Here is an 18,942-nt window from a genome sequence, read left to right on the forward strand (position 1 = left end):
GACAGAATTCTGTTTGATCTGAGTGTCCTAATGGAGTGTCTGTTGGGAGCTGTAGACAGCACAACAACCGGCCTCCCTGTGACAACTGTGATTAATGTGAGTGTGTGTTGTGTGTGTCAGCGCCCCCCACAGGCCGCAGTGAGCTGGATGAGCTGCAGGAGGAGGTGCTGAGGAGAGCGAGGGAGGAGGAGCAGCAGAGACGACAGGAGAAGGAGAAGGAGGCGGCGCTCGGCTTCAACCCACGGCCCAGCAAGTACCTGGACCTGGACCAGCTGCAGATACAGGGTACACACACGTCTGGATATCAGAGATGCATTGTGGTTTGTAAAGTGTGCATCAATGCGATCAGTTGTGTTGGACAACAGGAATGTTCCTCATTGAGCAGCTGAAACAAAAACACAAAAGACAGGATGACGGTGCAGGAATGGCTGCAGTGCTGGACGCATGGCACCATTATTTGGTTTAAGCATTGTTTCCATCCCAACATTTTTTATATGGATGTCCAAAAAATGTTCAACTTTGATGTATTATAAATCTAAAGTGTAGTAGCAACTGACATCATGAATAATTCCCAACCTCAGTGATACAATGTTTGGACTGACATTATCTCAGCTGTTTTTAAAGGGTGAACCCTGTACAGTCGGCTGGTCAGTCTATCTATCATGTACTTTCATACTACTGCCAAAACTTCTGCCAGTGCAGTAGTCATTGACAACAGATGCCGGGGACACAAAAAATAACTTGTAGCTGAAATTGTCTTCACATACTCGTTGTAAGATTATGGCTGGACAATGTGGCATATGTTCCATTTTGTATGTGGAGAATGTTATCATGTTTAAACATAATATTTTCATTTTATTCAGTTATTCAGATTAGATTAGATAGAAATCTATTGATGCCTTGGGCTGAGCCCTTGGGTAATTAAGGTTCCAGTGGCAGCACAACACCAAGTAAGAAGAACTACAGGACAAAAAGCAATAGAAAATGGTAATAACAATAACTATATAAAAACAGTAGTGAAAAGTAGTACTAATAAATAATAATAATAATAATAATAATAATAATAATAAAGTTAGTAATATAACAACTAAACACCTGGCTCAAGAGAATCAACCAGTCGATCAGCCAGTTGCTTGGAAGACTCAAGGTCTGGTACTTCTAGTATAGCATCATCTCTAGACTCCAGTGGCCGTTCATGTTGTATGACTTCCCTATGACGAAGGTGGGACAATCAAGAAATCATGCAGCAGATTCATTGGAAGGTTGCTTGGTGTTCTACCATCCTTCAGCTCTGTCAACATGTATAGTAAGACCTCCATCCACAGCTTACCAATATCCTCTGGGGCAGAAGAATATATGGCCACAAAGGCAATAGCTGTCACCACACTGCTACTGTCTGCAGACCAGAGAGTCAAGCAGGCTAGCAGCACCATCAAGTGCAGCAGAAAGTGGAGGGCGCAGGAGACAGTAACAGATGCAGAAACATACTGGAGGCACAAGGAGACCATTGGTGTGGTGTGTCAGGAGCAACGAGGCCTTGACAACTACAGCACCAAGAGCTGGAGCAGGGCCAATGCTAAAGGCAGAAAGGAGTTTGTGGTGCAGAGGGTCCGAGCGGCAGCAGAGGAAGACCGCTGTGTAAAAGCAGTTGGGCTTTTCTCCCAGACACAGTGGATGTGGTCAGGTAAGGCACTGGAATGTCCTCCATCGTGGAAAGACCAGGACAAGTTGACCTTCATTCTTCGTGCTGTGGGCGATCTTTTGCCAACTCCAAACAACTTCAAGATCTGGGGGAAGGTGTGGAGGGCAAGCAGTGCAGAGTCCCCCTTTGTACTCTCAATCACATTTTATCAGGATGCCCCAAGGCACTGGCTGACGGTCGACACAGGTTGGAGGTATGACAGAGAGTCCTGACAGGGGTCGCCAGGTGGACTGAGGTCCAAAGTGTTAAAGGCAACAATGAGGGTCTTCTACCCAACGGCTTTGGTTTCCAGAAGGAGGGGGACAAGGCTTTGAGTGCAAGCAAAACCACCAAGATCCCATCCATTTTGCAGCAGGCTTCTGATTGGGAGATGCATGTGGACCTGAAGAAGTGTGTCTTCCCAGAGGAAGTGACAACAGCCAGTCTCTGACCGGACCTGGCTCTTTTCTCCAGAAGCTGAGAAGACAGGCTAGCCATCTCCCATCAGTTGAAGAGAGCCAGATACCAGGATCTGATGGAAGAAGCTCTCACTAAGAAATGGCAAGGGATTTTAGTCCCCATTGAAGTAGGCTTCAATGCGGTGGTTTCCCCGCATCATCAGTATGGTGTTTCTTACAAAAGATGGGCCTCAATCCAAAACGGCTGAAGAACGCCATTGGGAAGATGGCCACGGCAGCTGAGATCAGCTCCAGGAGGTTATGGCAGACAAGAGACCACAGCTGGAACTCTTCTGCAGGCGAAGGCTGACCCTGTCTCTGCTGCCCAACTCAGGCATACAGCTGTACAGGTTACGGAGCGAAACACCTGTGACCCTGAGATAGCAGCTGAAGGGTCCCTAACAACGTACATGGTCTGACCTACCACCATGCCATGAAAATGGTCTAGCAATGCTGTACTCCAAGTTGCTCCTGCAGTCTCTGTTTGTATCATCACAGATGTTTATCCCATTATTAAGTAATATAACTGTGTGAGTAATAATAATTAGCAATATGAAACTAAACAACAACAAACAAGCATTGCACAAAGGAATAAACAATAAGCAACACTATACAACAGAAAACTGCACAGTTTCACTGGTAGTGACCATTAGTCTTAAACTTGGGGTGTGTAGGTTTGTAAAACATTTTTTAACTGGTTCTTTTTTCTTCGTTCAGAGGTATAGTGAGCTCCCATCTACCTGGATTCATGGTGCTCCTTTATTTGCACTAACTTTACTGTGTGTTTGTGTTTTGCCATCAGGTAAAGGCGACAGCTTTGAGAGATGTGTGTCGGAGGCGGAGCTCCTGTTGGACCAGTCTGTACGCCTGGAACAGGCAGGAGAGGTCGCCGCTGCGCTGTCTGCTGTCAACGAAGCAGTGTGTAAGTACTGCCTCCTTCTGCACCGTGCCACATACACATACACACAACGGGAATGAGGTCACCACAGCGCCACCCACAGGCCCTCAGTGGCCTCCTGATGTGTGTCTCTGTGGATGATATCCTTAGATCTTCATACAGTTAGCAGTTACTAGTACGCATAAGTACCAAACCCTCGTACTAAACAGGCTGGGGGCCAAATTAGTAAAGACTGGACTATCAATAAGCTCAGATGTAATCTTTCTCCACCGAACGGTGCTGGAGAAAGGAAAATGTGAAGGTTGTTTTGTTAATTTTTCTCACCAACTCTGTAACTATTTTTATATTTGTGTTTTGTCTTTGTTTTTTTGTAAAAAAAAATTGTGGTTTTTTTAATGCATAACATGTTGTGTGGCAGTGTTTGGAACTAGACTATACTTTTTTCCTCAGTGTGAGATGCTGATGAGACAATTATGGCATAACTTTTCATATCTTTAAGATTTGTAGTGTGTGTTGTAATGCATTAAACTTCTTTTACACATATTTTAAAATAAAAAAAACTAAGAATAAAAATACAAGTTAGCCAGACAGGTTGGTTTAATTGAATTTGGGCAGACATGTTTTGTTATAATTTTAATATAATTTAATTTATTTAAAGTTCTATGTGCATTTGATTTCACCATTTCACCACTGGGAACCAAACCATTTGAATACCGTTGAACATAATTTTCATCACACATGCACACAATCCCATTAGTCCCATTGAATTTTCTATATTTGCTTTGAAAGATTTTTGCATGAACTCATCATAATGAGTTATTTTCATCATCTCTCATTTTTTCCTCATTTTGTTGTTTTGTTTTTTGTTTTCCTGTTTATTTTGTGTTGACATGTGGCTCGGCTGCAGCTAAACTGCGGCCGGTGGCGGCTGAGGGTGGAGCTAGTAGTCACAGCCGCCTGCAGCGCTGCACCAGGAGGGCCCGCAGCCTGCAGCAACGTATGCAACTGCAACAACGCGACTCAGATGCGAGCAACCGGCAACAACCACAGCAACCAGAGCAACAACAAGAGCAGGAGGGGCAGACGCTCCAGGAACAGCCCAGGTACCACCTGTAGTCTGAGTAGTCAGTCAGAAGAAATGCAGCAAAAACAGAAGCTGAGTGTTGAGAGCAGTGGAATCAGGTTTAGTTCTGTGTGTGGATTTGGTCACATAGCACACATAACTGATTCATTTGTTGCTCATTTCATTTGTTGGATATAAAGAATCAGTTCTTTATATTGTGGCTGTAATGCACACTTCAGCCTCCAGGGGCTGCTAGTAGGTTTGTAGTGGTGTTGTCAAGAGGAGGCGTTGTCGTGACGACTGACTCATTTGGAGTGTGAGCCATGCTGAGAGGCTGTCAGCACCCCCCAGGATATGACCTCAGAAACACAGTGGAACCAGCCATCTGGTCATACATACACAGGCCAACACACACAAACACACACGTGAAAACATACACTCACCTGTCTCTGTGTGTGTATGTCTCTGTGTCTCTCTCCGTTTTCTGTAGTGAAAAGCCTTTCTCGCTCCAAATACTTCTGACCGACAGAGACAACCAGTCAGCCACCAACCAGGACAGACAGGAGCCAAATCTCCCCCCCCACTGCATTACGAACCTATGTCCAAAAACTACCTTCACATCTGCCCCCGCCCCCAAGGGCCCCACAGGTTCACCCAGGGAAGAGGGCAGCAGGATCGAGGCAGGGGTCCCCTGCTCTCACTTTGGGAAACCCCTCCCCAGCTCTGGTTCCCTCCCAGGTCTATGCGTGGACACCTGGAAGCAGAATGCCCTGGGAGACGTGGCTCCGCCCCCTCCACCCACTGAGGAGCTGAGCCATCCTCCAGCCCCGTGGACCAATACAGCTCCCCCCTCCATCTCCACACAGGCCATTCCCCCCTCCAGGCTTTACTCCAGATCTCCTTCACCCGTCAGTGCCAACAACAGGACAGAGGAAGCACATTACGCCAGACGGTCCCCGGCCACGCCCCCTTTGTGTAGCACAAGTTCCAGGATGACCCCCCTTGCTCACCCAACCAGGAACTGGTCTTGCTTGAACCTGAATCACCCTGATGATGTGGATTCTCAAATTACCCACCTCGGCACAGCCCCTTTCCCACCCCCTAACAGCAGTCCGCCTCCGCCTGCGGCCTGCTGGCCCAGTCTCAGTCGGGCCTCCTCTTCTTCCCCCCTGCCCCCTGTCCAGGACTATCGAACAGCCGCACTGCCTGTGGAGCGCTGGGCAGAAAACGTCAACCGATACTATGGCTCCCAGAATGCATCAGGTGGAGTTATGGGCATTGGTGAGGAGCTGTCAGAGCTGGAGTCGCTGTACCAGGCCAGTCTGCAGGCTCCCAGCATGCACCAGGGCAGCTGTGGCGTTAGTCCCCAGTCATTCAATAACAAACCAGGTATGAACCGCAGCACCAGGAACACACAGGTACATCTCAAAAAATTAGACAAAAAATATTTTTTTTCACTCATTTTAGAAAGGGAAACCCATATATTATATAGACTCATTGGACATAAAGTGAAATATTTCAAGCTTTATTTGTTAAAATTTTGATGTTTATGACTTACAGATAATAAAAACCCAAAATTCTGTGTCCCAGAAAATTAGAATATTGCATAAAATCAATTTAAAAAGGATATTTTAAACAGAAATGTCAGGCTTCTGACAAGTATGTTCTTTTCTATGTACTCAAGACTTGGTTGTTCCTCCTTTTACATGAATTCCTGCATCAGTGTGTGGTGTCATGGAGGTGATCAGCCTGTGGACCTGCTCAGGTGGAATGGAAGTCCAGGTTGGTTTGATAGCAGCCTTCATGTCATCTGCGTTGTTGGATCTGGTGTCTATCATCTTCCTACTGACAGTACTCCATAGATTCTTTATGGGGTTCAGGTCAGGTAGGTTTTCTGGCCAATCAAGCACAGTAACACCATGGTCATTGGACCCACTATTGGTTCCTTTGGCAGTGTGGGCAGGTGACAAGTCCTGCTGGAAAATGAAATCAGCATCTACATAAAGTTTGTCAGCAGAAGGAAACATGAAGTGCTCTAAAATGTCCTGGTAGATGGGGGTGTGGACTGTGGACTTCAGAAAACACAGTAGACCAACACCAGCAGATGCCATGGTAGACCAAATCATCACTGACTATGGAAAGTCCAAAGTCCTCTTTTCAGATGAAAGTAAATTTTGCATGTCATTTGGAAATCAAGGTCTCAGAGTCTGGAGGAAGAGTGGAGAGGAACAGAATCCACGTAGCTTGAAGTTCAGTATGAAGCCAAAAGCTGGTCCAATGACCATGGTGTTATTATGCTTGATTGGCCAGAAAACCCACCAGACTTGAACTCCATAAAGAATCTATGGAGGATTGTCCAGAGGAAGATGAGAAACACCAGATCCAACAATGCAGATGAGCTGAAGGCCGCTATGAAAGCAAAACCTGGGCTTCCATTCCACCTGAGCAGTACCACAGGCTGACCACCTCCATGCCACGCCACATTGATGCAGTAATTCATGTAAATGGAGGAACGACCAAGTCTTGAGTTCACACAAATGAATGTACTTTTCAGAAGCCTGACATTTCTGTTTAAAACATCAGTTTTGTATTGATTTTATGCAATATTCTATTTTTCTGTGACACTGAATTTTGGGTTTTCATTCTCTGTAAGCCATAAATATCAACATTTCAAGAAATAAGGCTTGAAATATTTCACTCTGTCTAATGAGTCTATATAATATATTGGTTTCACTTTATGAAATGAGTGACAAAAAATATTGAACTTTTTCATGACATTTTAATTTTTTGAGATGTACCTGTATATCTAAATGCACAAACAGCAGAAGGATTTAGATGCTCATGATGTTGTGTCACTTGAATGAGCTGATCTGTAACTGGTGTGTGTGTGTGTATATGTGTGTGTGTGTTTAGGTATGAGGAGGACACTGTCGGGATCTGGACGGTCCAAAACACCGACTGCTGAGATAGAGAGACATGCCTACCGAACACCGATGCATAAGGTACAACTGATCGACAGGTTATCTGCAGTATTTCTTTGCTCTGTCTCTATGTCCTTATACTTGCTCGGGCCATCTTCATTTATACCAGTGGTTCCCAGATGTTTTTATCACGGAATTTTGTCGCGATATGCATTGTGGGAAGCGGAGGTTCATGCAGCCGCCTGGCAGTGGCAGTGCAACCATATGGTATTATATGGCTGCAACAAACCCGGTGTGGAAACAGCTGGAGGGAAGCCAAGCTCCAGCCGTTTCTGCGTCGGGTTTGATGCAGCTGCGGCTGCGCGAACCTCCGCTTCCCACAATGCACGTCGCAACAAAATTTTGAGGGTGCCTGAGTTACCTACTGGCTCTGTTTGTAAACAAATGGTTTGTTTATGGTGGATGACACTTCGAAATTGTTCACTATGAGGGAAGAGATTCAGGTGAGTAATCACAGAAAGACTTAAGGATTTGTGATACTTAGGCTATGACTGGGGTTTTACAGATTTGATGAAAAATTGGTCATGAAAGTCTCCCTTTGCAGCTTTAAGCTCTGTAAAAATAGTTTGTTGGTGCATAACAATCTGCAATAGTAATAATTCTTCCTGCCTTTTTTTTAAGTAAGAAGATGAATATTTGAATAGTAGTTGTTTCCCCATATTTCTGCACTATAATTTAGGTATGGAAGAATGATAGAATTATATAGCATGAGAAGTGAATATTTATCAAGTATAGTTCTCATTTTACCAATTATGGCTATGGTTTTAGCTAATTTTGTCTTTAACATGTTTATGTGCGACTTCCAATCAAGTTTACCATCAATGGTAACACCTAAAAACTTACTTACAACACTCTTTCAATTTCTGTCATTTATTTTGATTTTAATTTGATTACTAATCTTTCTATTTCCAAAAATAATATATGTTTTACTCAGATTCATTGAAAGTTTTCTTGATATCAAACCATTTTTTCAATGCTGTGAGCTCATTTTGTACCATGGCTATGAGCTGCTGCAGGTCCTGCCCCGAGCAGTAGAGGCTGGTATCGTTAGCGTTTTCAAAACCTCACAGACATCATTAATATACATTATAAACAATTTGGGACCCAATATAGAGCCTTGTAAGCAAAAGAAATTAGGAAGCTAAAAGGTGCAGAAAAAAGTAATCACCTTTTTACATCAGTTTTATTATGCAATCATCAGGCAATGCAGACGAAATATTTTCTATTTCATATTAAATTGTGAAGTTACCCTGTGACCTTTGATCTCTTCTGCAGCCCCTGCCAAGTGAGGATGAGAACTACACGGCGGAAAACCTGCGACGCATAGCCCGAAGTCTGAGTGGGACTGTCATCGGGTCACGACCCCAGAATCTGGGCCCTGCCCACAACTGTGTAAGTCAATAAATACTCTGTTTATGAGGACTCACACATCATGCATTAAAAATTGTCTCTTAAAGCAAGTCCAAGAGTAAAAATGGCCTCAGATTTAGGAATAAAAAAACATTGCATGAGTATCAACACATGTTTTTTTATTTAACATTATTTGTGTAATTCATTTCTAGCTGTAGAGATAAAAGCACAAACCAAGTGAAAATCGTCTTCCCTGCCATTAAGTGTAACGTCTTGCTGCGCCCTTGTGTTCATTTAGTGGAACTGCATCCTTATTCTCTGGTTCATATCATCTGGATATGAGCATGTCAAACAAAAAGAGACATTTTAAAGAAATCACCTTCCACTCAGTTAAAGCTAGGCCGGACATGTGTCACTATTTTATGAGATTTTGTTTACTAAAGTTGAACAGTTTTCTTTCATTTAAAGTCACAGCTCATTAGTGAATTACCGAGGACAAAAATGTTGTTACAATAAAAATGTTCTTTTAAGATGCTATCAATAATTAAGACCCACATCAAATTATTATTTCTTTTTAGTGTAGGGCTGCTTGTTTTTTAATACTGAGTCACAGGAGGAGGAAGGGAAGAAACTTTACAGGTATTTGTGTTTATGTAAATTTATTTCTAAAAGATAAAATGAGGTTACAGCATTGTAAAAGACTTAACCATGTAAAAGATGAAACAATATTAAAACAACATTAAAGATGTATCAAGACAAGCACACAAAAAAATTTGATATGTATAGTTTGTAACTACTTCTTCATGGACAAAACTATCATATATTAATAAAATATTTGTTAAAGATCAAAATGGTTGAATGAAGTAAAACAAAACACTGAAACCTTTTATTAGTGTCTTGATTGAAAATAAACAAATTCTAAATATAGGATATTGCAATATGTGCATTGCAGCAATTACATTTATTGCAATATAAATTTAACATTATTGTGACCAAAACAACATTTTCAGTATAAATGTAGCCTTCAGTGAATCGCTGAAACCGAGGGAAAGCCATGTTTTATACAGGAAACATTCAGGAAAAGAAAATCAGGTGAATCCAGAATGAGAACAGTTTTCAGCTCTAGTGATGGTTTTAAGGGCTTCCCCCATGCATCATCAGCTGACAGTCTGTCTCTGAAACTAAGAATCAAACACTCTTCTTTATCAGCCACTAATACAGGGTGTACATAAAGTCCCTTTACAATTTAACAAATGTATTACAAAAGCAAATGAAGAGACAATTCTATGGAAATTATTACAGAATAAAAAGCAGATATTGAATATTCCGGCGGGCATAAAAGCAACGCACATAGCACAACAGCACCATGATCCTCCTGCTGCCATTTTAAAGAGTAAGGCAGAGGGAGGAGGGTGTGGTATTCCCAGCCCAAAACAAATTTGCACTTACATGGGGTCTTGACACGGGGTACCGCCCCCATCGAGAAACACTCTAATAGTCCGACTGCATGCATTTTGACATGATAATACCCATGGCAAGGTAAGAGAATAATATATTGATAATTAGCACGGCTTTGAATAAGCCATGCACCATTTTTTTGGCTGTACTTTTTGAAAATTAACTGTGCAAATCACCGGTGCACGGCTCGCTGCCTAATACACTGACTCCACCTCTATATGGACACCATTAGTTGTATGAAGCACATTCAGACGGTACTGGATTTGTTTCCATGTTAGCTGTATCCTGGCCTCATCAGTGGTGTCAGTGGCATCGGTGATCTTTGGCCTCTGGTCGTTGATGTCCCGTGTCTTTGTTCCATACACCACATATTTAACATAACCCCATAGAAAGAAATCCAGGGCAGTGATATGTGGTGAACAAGGTGTCCAGTGAATTGGACCATCCCTTCCAATCCACCGCTCTGGAAATGTTTGATTTAGGAACCCACTAACATTCAGTCCCCAATGTGGTGGTGCACCATCTACCTGGAAAATGATGGTTGGTTGAAGGCCGTCTAGTTGTGGTGACTCATATTCAGTCCAAAGGTCAAATTGATCTCCAGTTGAAAAAAATGGACCAATGATTGCAGATGATCCCACAATGTGATTAAAACTTTGAATACCACTGAGGACATAGAATAGATCTGATTAACATATCTCACCAATTGCTTTTGTAATAAATTTTTTAAATTGTGGATTCCCTGTACATCACCTGTTCCTGAATTCTGAGCAAATGGAGCAGTGTTTTATTTGTGCTGATTTGAGCTGCTCACATGTTCAGTGTGCTGCTTCTGTTCTGAGCCTCCTCCTCTGTTGGTGCTGGTGTCGATTCATCGTGTATTCAGCCTCCGGTATCGCCTCAGGCCGGCACATTAAACATTGATGCGTGATTTAGTTCTTTCATTAGGCATTTAACCCAGCTGCTCGTGCTCGATCAGAACCGACAGCGAACGTCTGACTGCAGATATTGCCTGATGGTGCGGGAACTCAGACCCAGGATTTAATATCCCCTCCGAGTGGTGGCTGATCTATGTGGTCCTGCTTCCAAGCCACTGAAACATTAGAACTATCAAACGTTTGACTGAAAACAAGGTGAACTCTTGTCCTGCTGTTAATGATCATTATCAAGAACTCATCAGACACCAAAAAGGGAACGTTTACTCATCTTTGCAACAGTTTGAACTGTAGGAACACTGCATTCAGCTGCTCATGTGGAATAGAAATGGATGAAAGCTCTAAAAGTAGTGAAAGAAAGGGTGATATGATAATATTTTATCAATATATGATTTCTTATTAACCCTTGAGACACCAGAGGCTTGTTTTTTTTTAATATTCAATTTTGATATCAAGATCTCAAAAAGCTGTCTGTTTCATTCAGTTTTGTTGCTTGTCTCAATATTGTGATTACGGTGGCCAAAGGGTTAATACATGAAAAGGCGAAAAGATGGTCGGAACATGACTAACAGTTCAGAACAATTCACTGAAGTCTGTAGGTAAAACATGAAACATGACGTGCCCACACTTGAAAACCCCCTCGGCCTTCAGTCCACACCAGGATTTCCTTATCATTGACTATATGCTGCCCCCCCCCCGGTTGACAACTACTGCTGCTCGCCAAAGTTTTTGCACAAATAGACGACAATATCCTGCAGCAAGGGCCGAGGGTAAAACTATTATACAATGATAAACTATTTATTCTACATGAAAATATACAGTACATGATGTGATTTAAGTAAAACAACATTTGAAACATTAGTAATTATTTTAGCTTAGACAATAAACAAAATAAACCCTACACTCCAGTTAATACCATCATACTAAGGAAACATAACATGCGTGCACTTGAAAACCCTCGGCCTTCAGTCTATGCCAGTTTTTGCACATACAACAATCCAATTTAAGTCATTTTTTTCAGTTGTTTTTTTTTTTTTTTCCTTATTTTTGTACTTTTTTGTTTTTCCACCATGGTAACATGTTTTCTTTTATTCCATTTTCATGCCTTTCTTCTGTCTTGTCTGTTTTTCTTCATCCTGCTCATCTTTTATTTGATTTTCTTTTTTTTTTTTGTGTGTGTGTGTCTTTGTTCTTTTCTTTCCTCCACCGCTCCACTCTTTAGGACCCCCCTGTGTCTAGACCTCCCCTCAGACACTCCTCCTCCTCCTCCTCCTTCTTACTCCGTCGGCCCAGCACCTCCTCTCTGCACCTTCCCTCCCACCCCCCCTCCTTCACTCCAGACCACTCCCACCTGCACCACCTCCATCCTCGACACCACCAGCACGGCCCCTCGACTCCTGCACCTCCTCCACAGCACCCCCCCCTGCAGACATCACGGCCCCCCAGCTCGGGGCCCTCTTCATGGGGACACTCAGGTAACTGTTTGCCCCTCCACTTCCACTTCCATCTGGAGCCACAAATCAGCTCAATGAACTGACCTTTCACTAGTCCCGCCCCCATAGTTGCTGCTGCCACACCCATTGGTCACTGTCACATGTCACTGGTGTTTTCAACAATGTCAGTGAGAGATATCCTCCAAGAAAGAATGGTACATTTTGTAAAAAAATAGTTGTGAAATATCACAGAGAAGTAGAAAGTAAAGACTGAGAGCTGCATTCAGAAGATAGTGTTAATTTCATCAGCATAAACATTGTTAACTTGGCTGAGTTTACTTAGTTTCACTAGTCGACAAATAAACAGGCTTGAATATGATGTAACGCATTAATACAACATTAATATTTACCAGTAATACTTCTATGACCTGGGGACTCGCGCCTAAATGTTCTGTGACTTCTGGTGGGTCTTAGTGAAGGGTTGTGTCTTGTTTTTGTGTTGTAATAATCCTGTGTTTCCCATCAGGCCTTGGGGCAGCGGTCCCTCAGCAGCACCAGTTTCTGGCTGTGTCTGACCGGTATCCGACTGTCTCAGGTCAAAGCCTTCACAGCGTCGCGCTGAGTTACGGCACTCTTCCCCGGGCCCCTCGTCGGGCCCCGCCTCCCTCCTCCTCCTCGTCCCTCCCCAGGCCCCGAGCCACGTCTGGCCCCGCCCCTCCTCCAGGTCCACAGGCGCTGTACGCCACCATGTCCCACCCTCGCACCAACATCAGTAACGGTCACTACAGACAGTCATCACTACGCTGTAAAGGAAACAGCTCCGCCCACCTCCCGCTGTCTCACCACACCCCCCACCAGCTCAGGGTGCCAGGAGACGGACCCCCCCAGCCACTCCGCCTGGACGTGCCACCAGAGAGCGACTGGCGCCACGACTACCGGACTGTCCAGCCCAGCGGCGGCCGCCTCCACAGGACCGAGGCCCGGCCGCCGGGCCCCCGCAGGGCCCCCCAGCTCTGTTCTCTGTGCCAGCAGCTTCAGGCTGAGCCCCCCCGGTTATACTGCCCCTCCTGCAGCGCTTACATGGCTCGATTTCAGCCCAGCAGCTGATCGGACCCCCCAGCCCGCCAACCAGTACAACAGAGGACTGAGTAAACACACCTACTGGACGAACGGGCCCCTGCATTAGGTTCTTAATGGGACCGCTGTCACCACAAGTCTAACCCATGACGACATTCACCTGAAAACAGAAGCAAACAGCAGAAGCACAGAGCAGCGCTCCCATGTCCAGGTCCATCTGCTGAGGACGCTGTGGTCCAGGTTCAGCTTTTTCTGCTGGGTCCTCATCCGTTCATATGATCGGATGGCCACTGGCCTTTTTGACATGTGTGACTGACAGGTTCTTTCAGAGCTTCTTTTAATTTGCAGACAAAGCAACTGAAGTTGTGTTTAAGAAGTTACACCAACAGGAAGTTGACAACAATATCAGTAAAAGTGTAAAAGTCACACAAGTACAGGGTTTACTCCTCAGATTTTGACAGTTAGACATGACACTGGTATGTGAGCAGTTCAGGCAGAGCCATCAGCGTATCACCGCTCACTAATCCTGCTGACAACGGTGTGTTCCACATTGGCTGAACAAAACCCACTGGTTTGTTGAAGGTGTTCAGTGTTTACCACCTGTTGTGTCTGGGAGCTTTGGGCAGCGGTTGGTGTCCGTATCTGCTGCACTTCAGAGGCTTTTGTGTTCAAATGTGCCAGCTTTAGTGTCCATGTGACTGCACAAATCCAACTCTGAGGACAGTCTGGTCCATGTCCTGTTTCCTTCCTCCTCCTCTCAACTCTTCACGTTTCATCCGGTCTGGTTTAACCCTCAGCAGACTGAACCTCTGAGTGAAGCACACTGATTTTAGTGTTTAGACCACAGGTGTCAAACATGTGGCCCAGGGGCCAAATCTGGCCCGCAAGAAGTATTTGTGAAATGCAAAAATTACACTGAAGATTTTAATGATCATTGGTGTCAAAATCATTTTAATTCAGGTTCCACATACAGACACATCCAGTCCAGTTAGATTTCCAGTGGGTCAGAACCAGTCAAATATGATCAGAATAACCTATAAATAATAACAACAATACATTTTCTTTGTTTTGTTTTTTTTGTGTGTGTAAAAAAAGTAAAATTACATGAAAATGTTTCCATTACCAAACTATACTTTTACAAAAAATGTGAATAACTTGAACAAATATGAACAAACAGAAATGTCTTAAGAAAAGTAAATGCAGTTTTACCAACATTCTGCCTGTTACTAAATGTTTTGTGCGATTGTAACGCACATGTGTAAAGGATAAACTGATAAACTGAGGCAGAATATTGTTCAAATTGCACTTGTTTTTCTGAAGACAATTCAAGTTGTTCATGTTATTCAGATTTTTAAGGAAACTTTGTAGATGTAAACCTGATCAGAATAGAATTTTACTTTTTTCACTGTTATTACCTCCGCCAGAAGGTATTGTGATCGCTTTGTGTGTGTGTGTGCGTGTGTGTGTGTGTTTGTTTGTTTGTTTGTTTGTTAGCAGGATAACTCAAAAAGTTATGGATGGATTTCCATGAAATTTTCAGGAAACGTTGATACTGGCACAAGGAAGAAATTATGAAATTTTGGTGTTGATGGGGGGGGGCAGATCTGTCTTGGTGGAGGTCTGCGCTCTCCGAGTGCTTTCCTGGTTGTTTTAGTGGTGTGGCCCACTGCAGATCAGACTGGGCAGAATGTGGAACTGAACTAACATGAGTTTGACAGACCTGGTTTAGACCAAGCACCAGACCAACACACTCCTCCTAAAAGGCTTCTTTGTACTCCACCTAAAGTTTCTTACCTTCACAGCGCCGACGTTTCTCCTCGACATCTGCAGGTGCCTGTTGATGTTGAACACATGAAGGACCAACAGGAAAATGAATGGACTTATTTATTTTTGTAGCTTTGTCAGACTGACTGTGCATAGATGAAGTCAATATTCTAACCTGAGTGTACTCCACTATAATAACACGAGCAGATTTTATAAACTTAGTGCCGCCGCCTTCTGTCATTTAGAGTATTTTAGATGATTAACTAAAGCTTTTATTTGAACAGCTAATATTTAGCATGTTATTTAGCCCTGTACATTTCTTGTAATGACAATATATGCAGATGTTTTTAGTGCAGCTGCCTGACTGCTGTTGACTCTTCACTTCACAAGTGTTGGTGGTAGATTTCCTTTTGGGCTTCGTTGCTGGTTTTCTCTCTCTCTCTCTCTCTCTCTCTCTCTCTCTCTCTCTCTCTCTCTCTCTCTCTCTCTCTCTCTCTCTCTCCCATTGTTCAGGGAGAAGCCTCTGTGTTTTTTAAGTTTTCAATCCTCACCTATAAGAAAAGGCTTCATTTATTCCCTTTTGTCCTGCCTGTTTTCCTGTGAATAACAGAGGAAACGTATAAATCCAAATCCAGATAATTCAGAATTTTTGTCCTGACTTTGATTTTTCATGTCATGGAAGAAATTCCTCTAGAATCTAGATCTAGATGTAGATCAGACCAGTGTTTTGAAATGAAGAGAGGTTATTTTTTTCACTTTATAAACCATTTCAGAGTTGTTTTCTGGCTTCTTTTTTGTTTTTTGCTTCACCAGATTTTCTTATTTTGTTGATTTGGGGATATTTGTATGCCTATTTTTCTACACTATAGAACAGATGATTCTAAGTTTAGATTATTTTAGTAGAAAATCATCACTACCTGCCACTGCTGCGTCTGTTGTCTGAAGTCAGGGCCCTAATAATTTCCAATTGTTGCAGCGTTTAATTTAAAGCTGATAATTGTTCCTTCAGAACATTCAGTCCTGCTCAGATGAAGGTGTGGCAGCAGCCGAGCACAGGCACGTTTTATTCTCCTGCTGAGTTATTGACAGGTTTTTGTCTCTGCTGAGTTTTGTTTTTCATGCTGTGCCGACTGAAAGAAAGATTCTGTATTTTTGCAATAAAGTCATCGCACTGAGAATGTGAGTTTGATTTAATGAGTCCACTGTCAAAGTGAGAGAATCTGTAAGAGAAAGCCTTCTGTTACATTCAGTCATGTTCACCGAATTTATTCACATACTTTACACACACACTTCTTTCCATTCTTAATTTTTTCCCCTTTAATCCACTTAATACGATATACAATAGATTATTAGGGCCACACTGAAGGGGACATACTGAAAAAGAAGTTGTTTTATTACCAGAATAAACTACCTTTGGATGAAGTTTAACAGTAATGCAGAAGCCCAGTGGTTCAAACAGCTGCAGTCTCAGATGGAATTACGGCCCAGTGGGTTTTTAATCCAGTTCATCAAAAATATCGGCAAAAAGTTGTAGAAATAATAGAGAATGCCAGATTCAGTTGGTCTTTTTCCTGCAGTACCCATCTTTTCAGTTGATTCCACTACAGACAGGTGTCAAACATGTGGCCCGGGGGCCACAACCAGCCCGCAAGAGGTTCCAATCTGGCCAATAGGATGAATTTGCAATTAAAATAATGGCATAATAACCTAAAAATGATGACCCCAAATATTCTTTTTGGTTTAATATGAAAAAGTAATATTATACCTATAAATAATGACAACTTAATTTTTTTTTATTTGTTGTAGTACAATAAATAATATTAAATTAAGAAAATGTTTACATTTTCAAACTACGTATCTGATGGTGAAATGTGAATAACCTGAACAAATATGAACAACCTGAATTATCTAAAAAAAAATTAAGGGCAATTTGAACAATTTTCTGCCTGTTACTAAATGTTTTGTGCCTTTGTAGATCTGATCTGTAACACGTGTTTAAATGAAGAGTTGAGGCAGAATATTGTTCAAATTGTATTTATTTTTCTTTAGAAATTTCTGTTTTTTCAGGTTATTCATGTCTTTTGTTCAGATAGTTTGTAAATGTAAATACTTTCATTAATGTGTTTGGGGGTTTTTTTTGTTTTTTTTGTTTTTTTGCATTAAAACAAAAAGAAAAGTTTGGCGTCATTATGTAAGGCTATTATGTTAGTATTTTACTGGCTCGGCCCACTTCAGAATCCATTAGGCTTAATGTGGCGCCTGAACTGACATGAGTCTGACAGCCCTGCTCTACAGGCTGTTTGGGCAGGGCTTCAAAGTCTGAAAACATATGGAATTTTGAAATACTGTTTTCCAGATCTTGAAAAGTCTGGAATTTTGTGTGAAAGTTTTAATAAAGTATGGACAAAAGTTTCTCTCAGAGTTGAATAGTAGAGTTTGCTCAAAGGCCCAGAATCTTGTAAGATTAAAAAAAAATAATAAAAAAAAATACATGAGGAAAACATATACAGTCTGGAAATGAGTTCACTAACCGGTCAGTGCTGGAATGTTTCTAGTGAAACATGTTTGTGTGATATTCATGCACTTTTGTGATTTTCATGTTTTGAAAACGTTTTCGTCAGTAAAACATAATTTAGAGTTAATTATGTTTCATTCATTTATACATTTATTAAGATGAACTTTTCAACTACAAACAACAGGTACAGTCTACCAAAAAAGTAGACAGGCAAGTATAAAAGGACATAAAGTCAAGGTCTTTGGGGGGGGGGGTTTGAAAAAGTCTGGAACGTTTATTTGGATAAAGAGCCGACACCCTGCACTAGACGGCGCACTCCGGGTACAGCTGACCTTTGCTGGACTCTGGTGTTTACGTTAACCCTTCTGGATCTGAGTTAGTTAGCAGAGAAAAGTCCACAGCAAAAACTCAGTGTTTAATAAGAAGTGGACACCCAAACATTTCATCAAATCCAATCTAAGGCTGTTTGTCTTATTTGCCAAGAAATGAATGCAACATCAGCCGCCACTTTTTAACCACCAGTGCTAACTCCATTAGCAACCATGCTAACTACATTATAGTAGCATCCACCAACAGGTGTTCAGAACGAATTTTCAAAAATGTCTCAGTGATGACAGATGGAAAACTGTAGATGTTGTGACCTTGCTGTGACCTTGAACTTTGTCCTACTGGGACCAAAATGGACTGGGCTGGTCCCAGGGCCTAGGCCTATCTGTGGGGAAGATCTGGGAAAGATGGGGGCAAGAGTTTTACACTGAAGATGAGAACAAACAAACAAACAAACAAACAAACAAACACACAAAGCAAAGTGAACACAACACCTCCTGGTGGAGGGAATAAAAGGGTGGCTACTGTTCAGTGGTTGGAGCAAGTTTACAAACTCAGAAAAATATTATTCTGTGACAAAATTCAAGTCACTATTCAAAGGTCAAGCACCGTTCTTCGCCTGCATTCAGATGAGTTGGATCCTGCGTCTGAGGTGGAGCTGTGGAGGGAAGGCCTGGTCCACACAGCAGGTCTGCACAGTCCAGTATCAGACGACTTCTGAGTGGCTGTTTCAGAAGAATATCGACCTGCTGATTTCAAACAACGTAGTGTGGAATGTTATTTAGTTCATTATTTATTTATTTTTAACTGAAGTAGCATTGCTTGTATTGTGATTCTAGGCCGGGGTCGGAAACCTTTACAACCTGAGGAGCCGTTTTTGTCTCAGAAAAAGAAGAAAGAAATCTGACTGGAGCCATGAAAAAATATTTAAACCCACATGAGGTGACTGCTCTGCTGCAGCCGATTTGTGATTAGTTTTCTATTTAACTTTGTATTTCCACT

At 42.4% G+C, this 18,942-nt stretch overlaps 1 protein-coding gene across 6 annotated transcripts in view; it reads left to right on the forward strand.

Annotated features, from left to right (window-relative positions):
* usp54a (ubiquitin specific peptidase 54a) overlaps positions 1-13,442 on the forward strand; it is a 77,267-nt gene extending 63,825 nt beyond the window's left edge. For 4 of the 6 annotated variants that reach the window (XM_030155512.1, XM_030155510.1, XM_030155513.1 and 1 more), the window contains exons 15-22: positions 121-285; positions 2,942-3,061; positions 3,945-4,140; positions 4,591-5,489; positions 7,014-7,102; positions 8,357-8,473; positions 12,047-12,299; positions 12,784-13,442. In XM_030155512.1, coding sequence (XP_030011372.1) covers positions 121-285; positions 2,942-3,061; positions 3,945-4,140; positions 4,591-5,489; positions 7,014-7,102; positions 8,357-8,473; positions 12,047-12,299; positions 12,784-13,364 — 2,420 coding nt within the window. In that variant the 3' untranslated portion in view covers positions 13,365-13,442. The remainder of the gene's footprint in view (positions 1-120; positions 286-2,941; positions 3,062-3,944; positions 4,141-4,590; positions 5,490-7,013; positions 7,103-8,356; positions 8,474-12,046; positions 12,300-12,783) is intronic. The other 2 variants (XM_030155514.1, XM_030155515.1) reach the window with 2 other exon arrangements.
* The last annotated feature ends 5,500 nt before the right edge of the window (positions 13,443-18,942 follow it).

The sequence above is a fragment of the Sphaeramia orbicularis genome, chromosome 15, assembly GCF_902148855.1.
Source record: "Sphaeramia orbicularis chromosome 15, fSphaOr1.1, whole genome shotgun sequence".
Lineage (NCBI taxonomy): Eukaryota > Metazoa > Chordata > Actinopteri > Kurtiformes > Apogonidae > Sphaeramia > Sphaeramia orbicularis.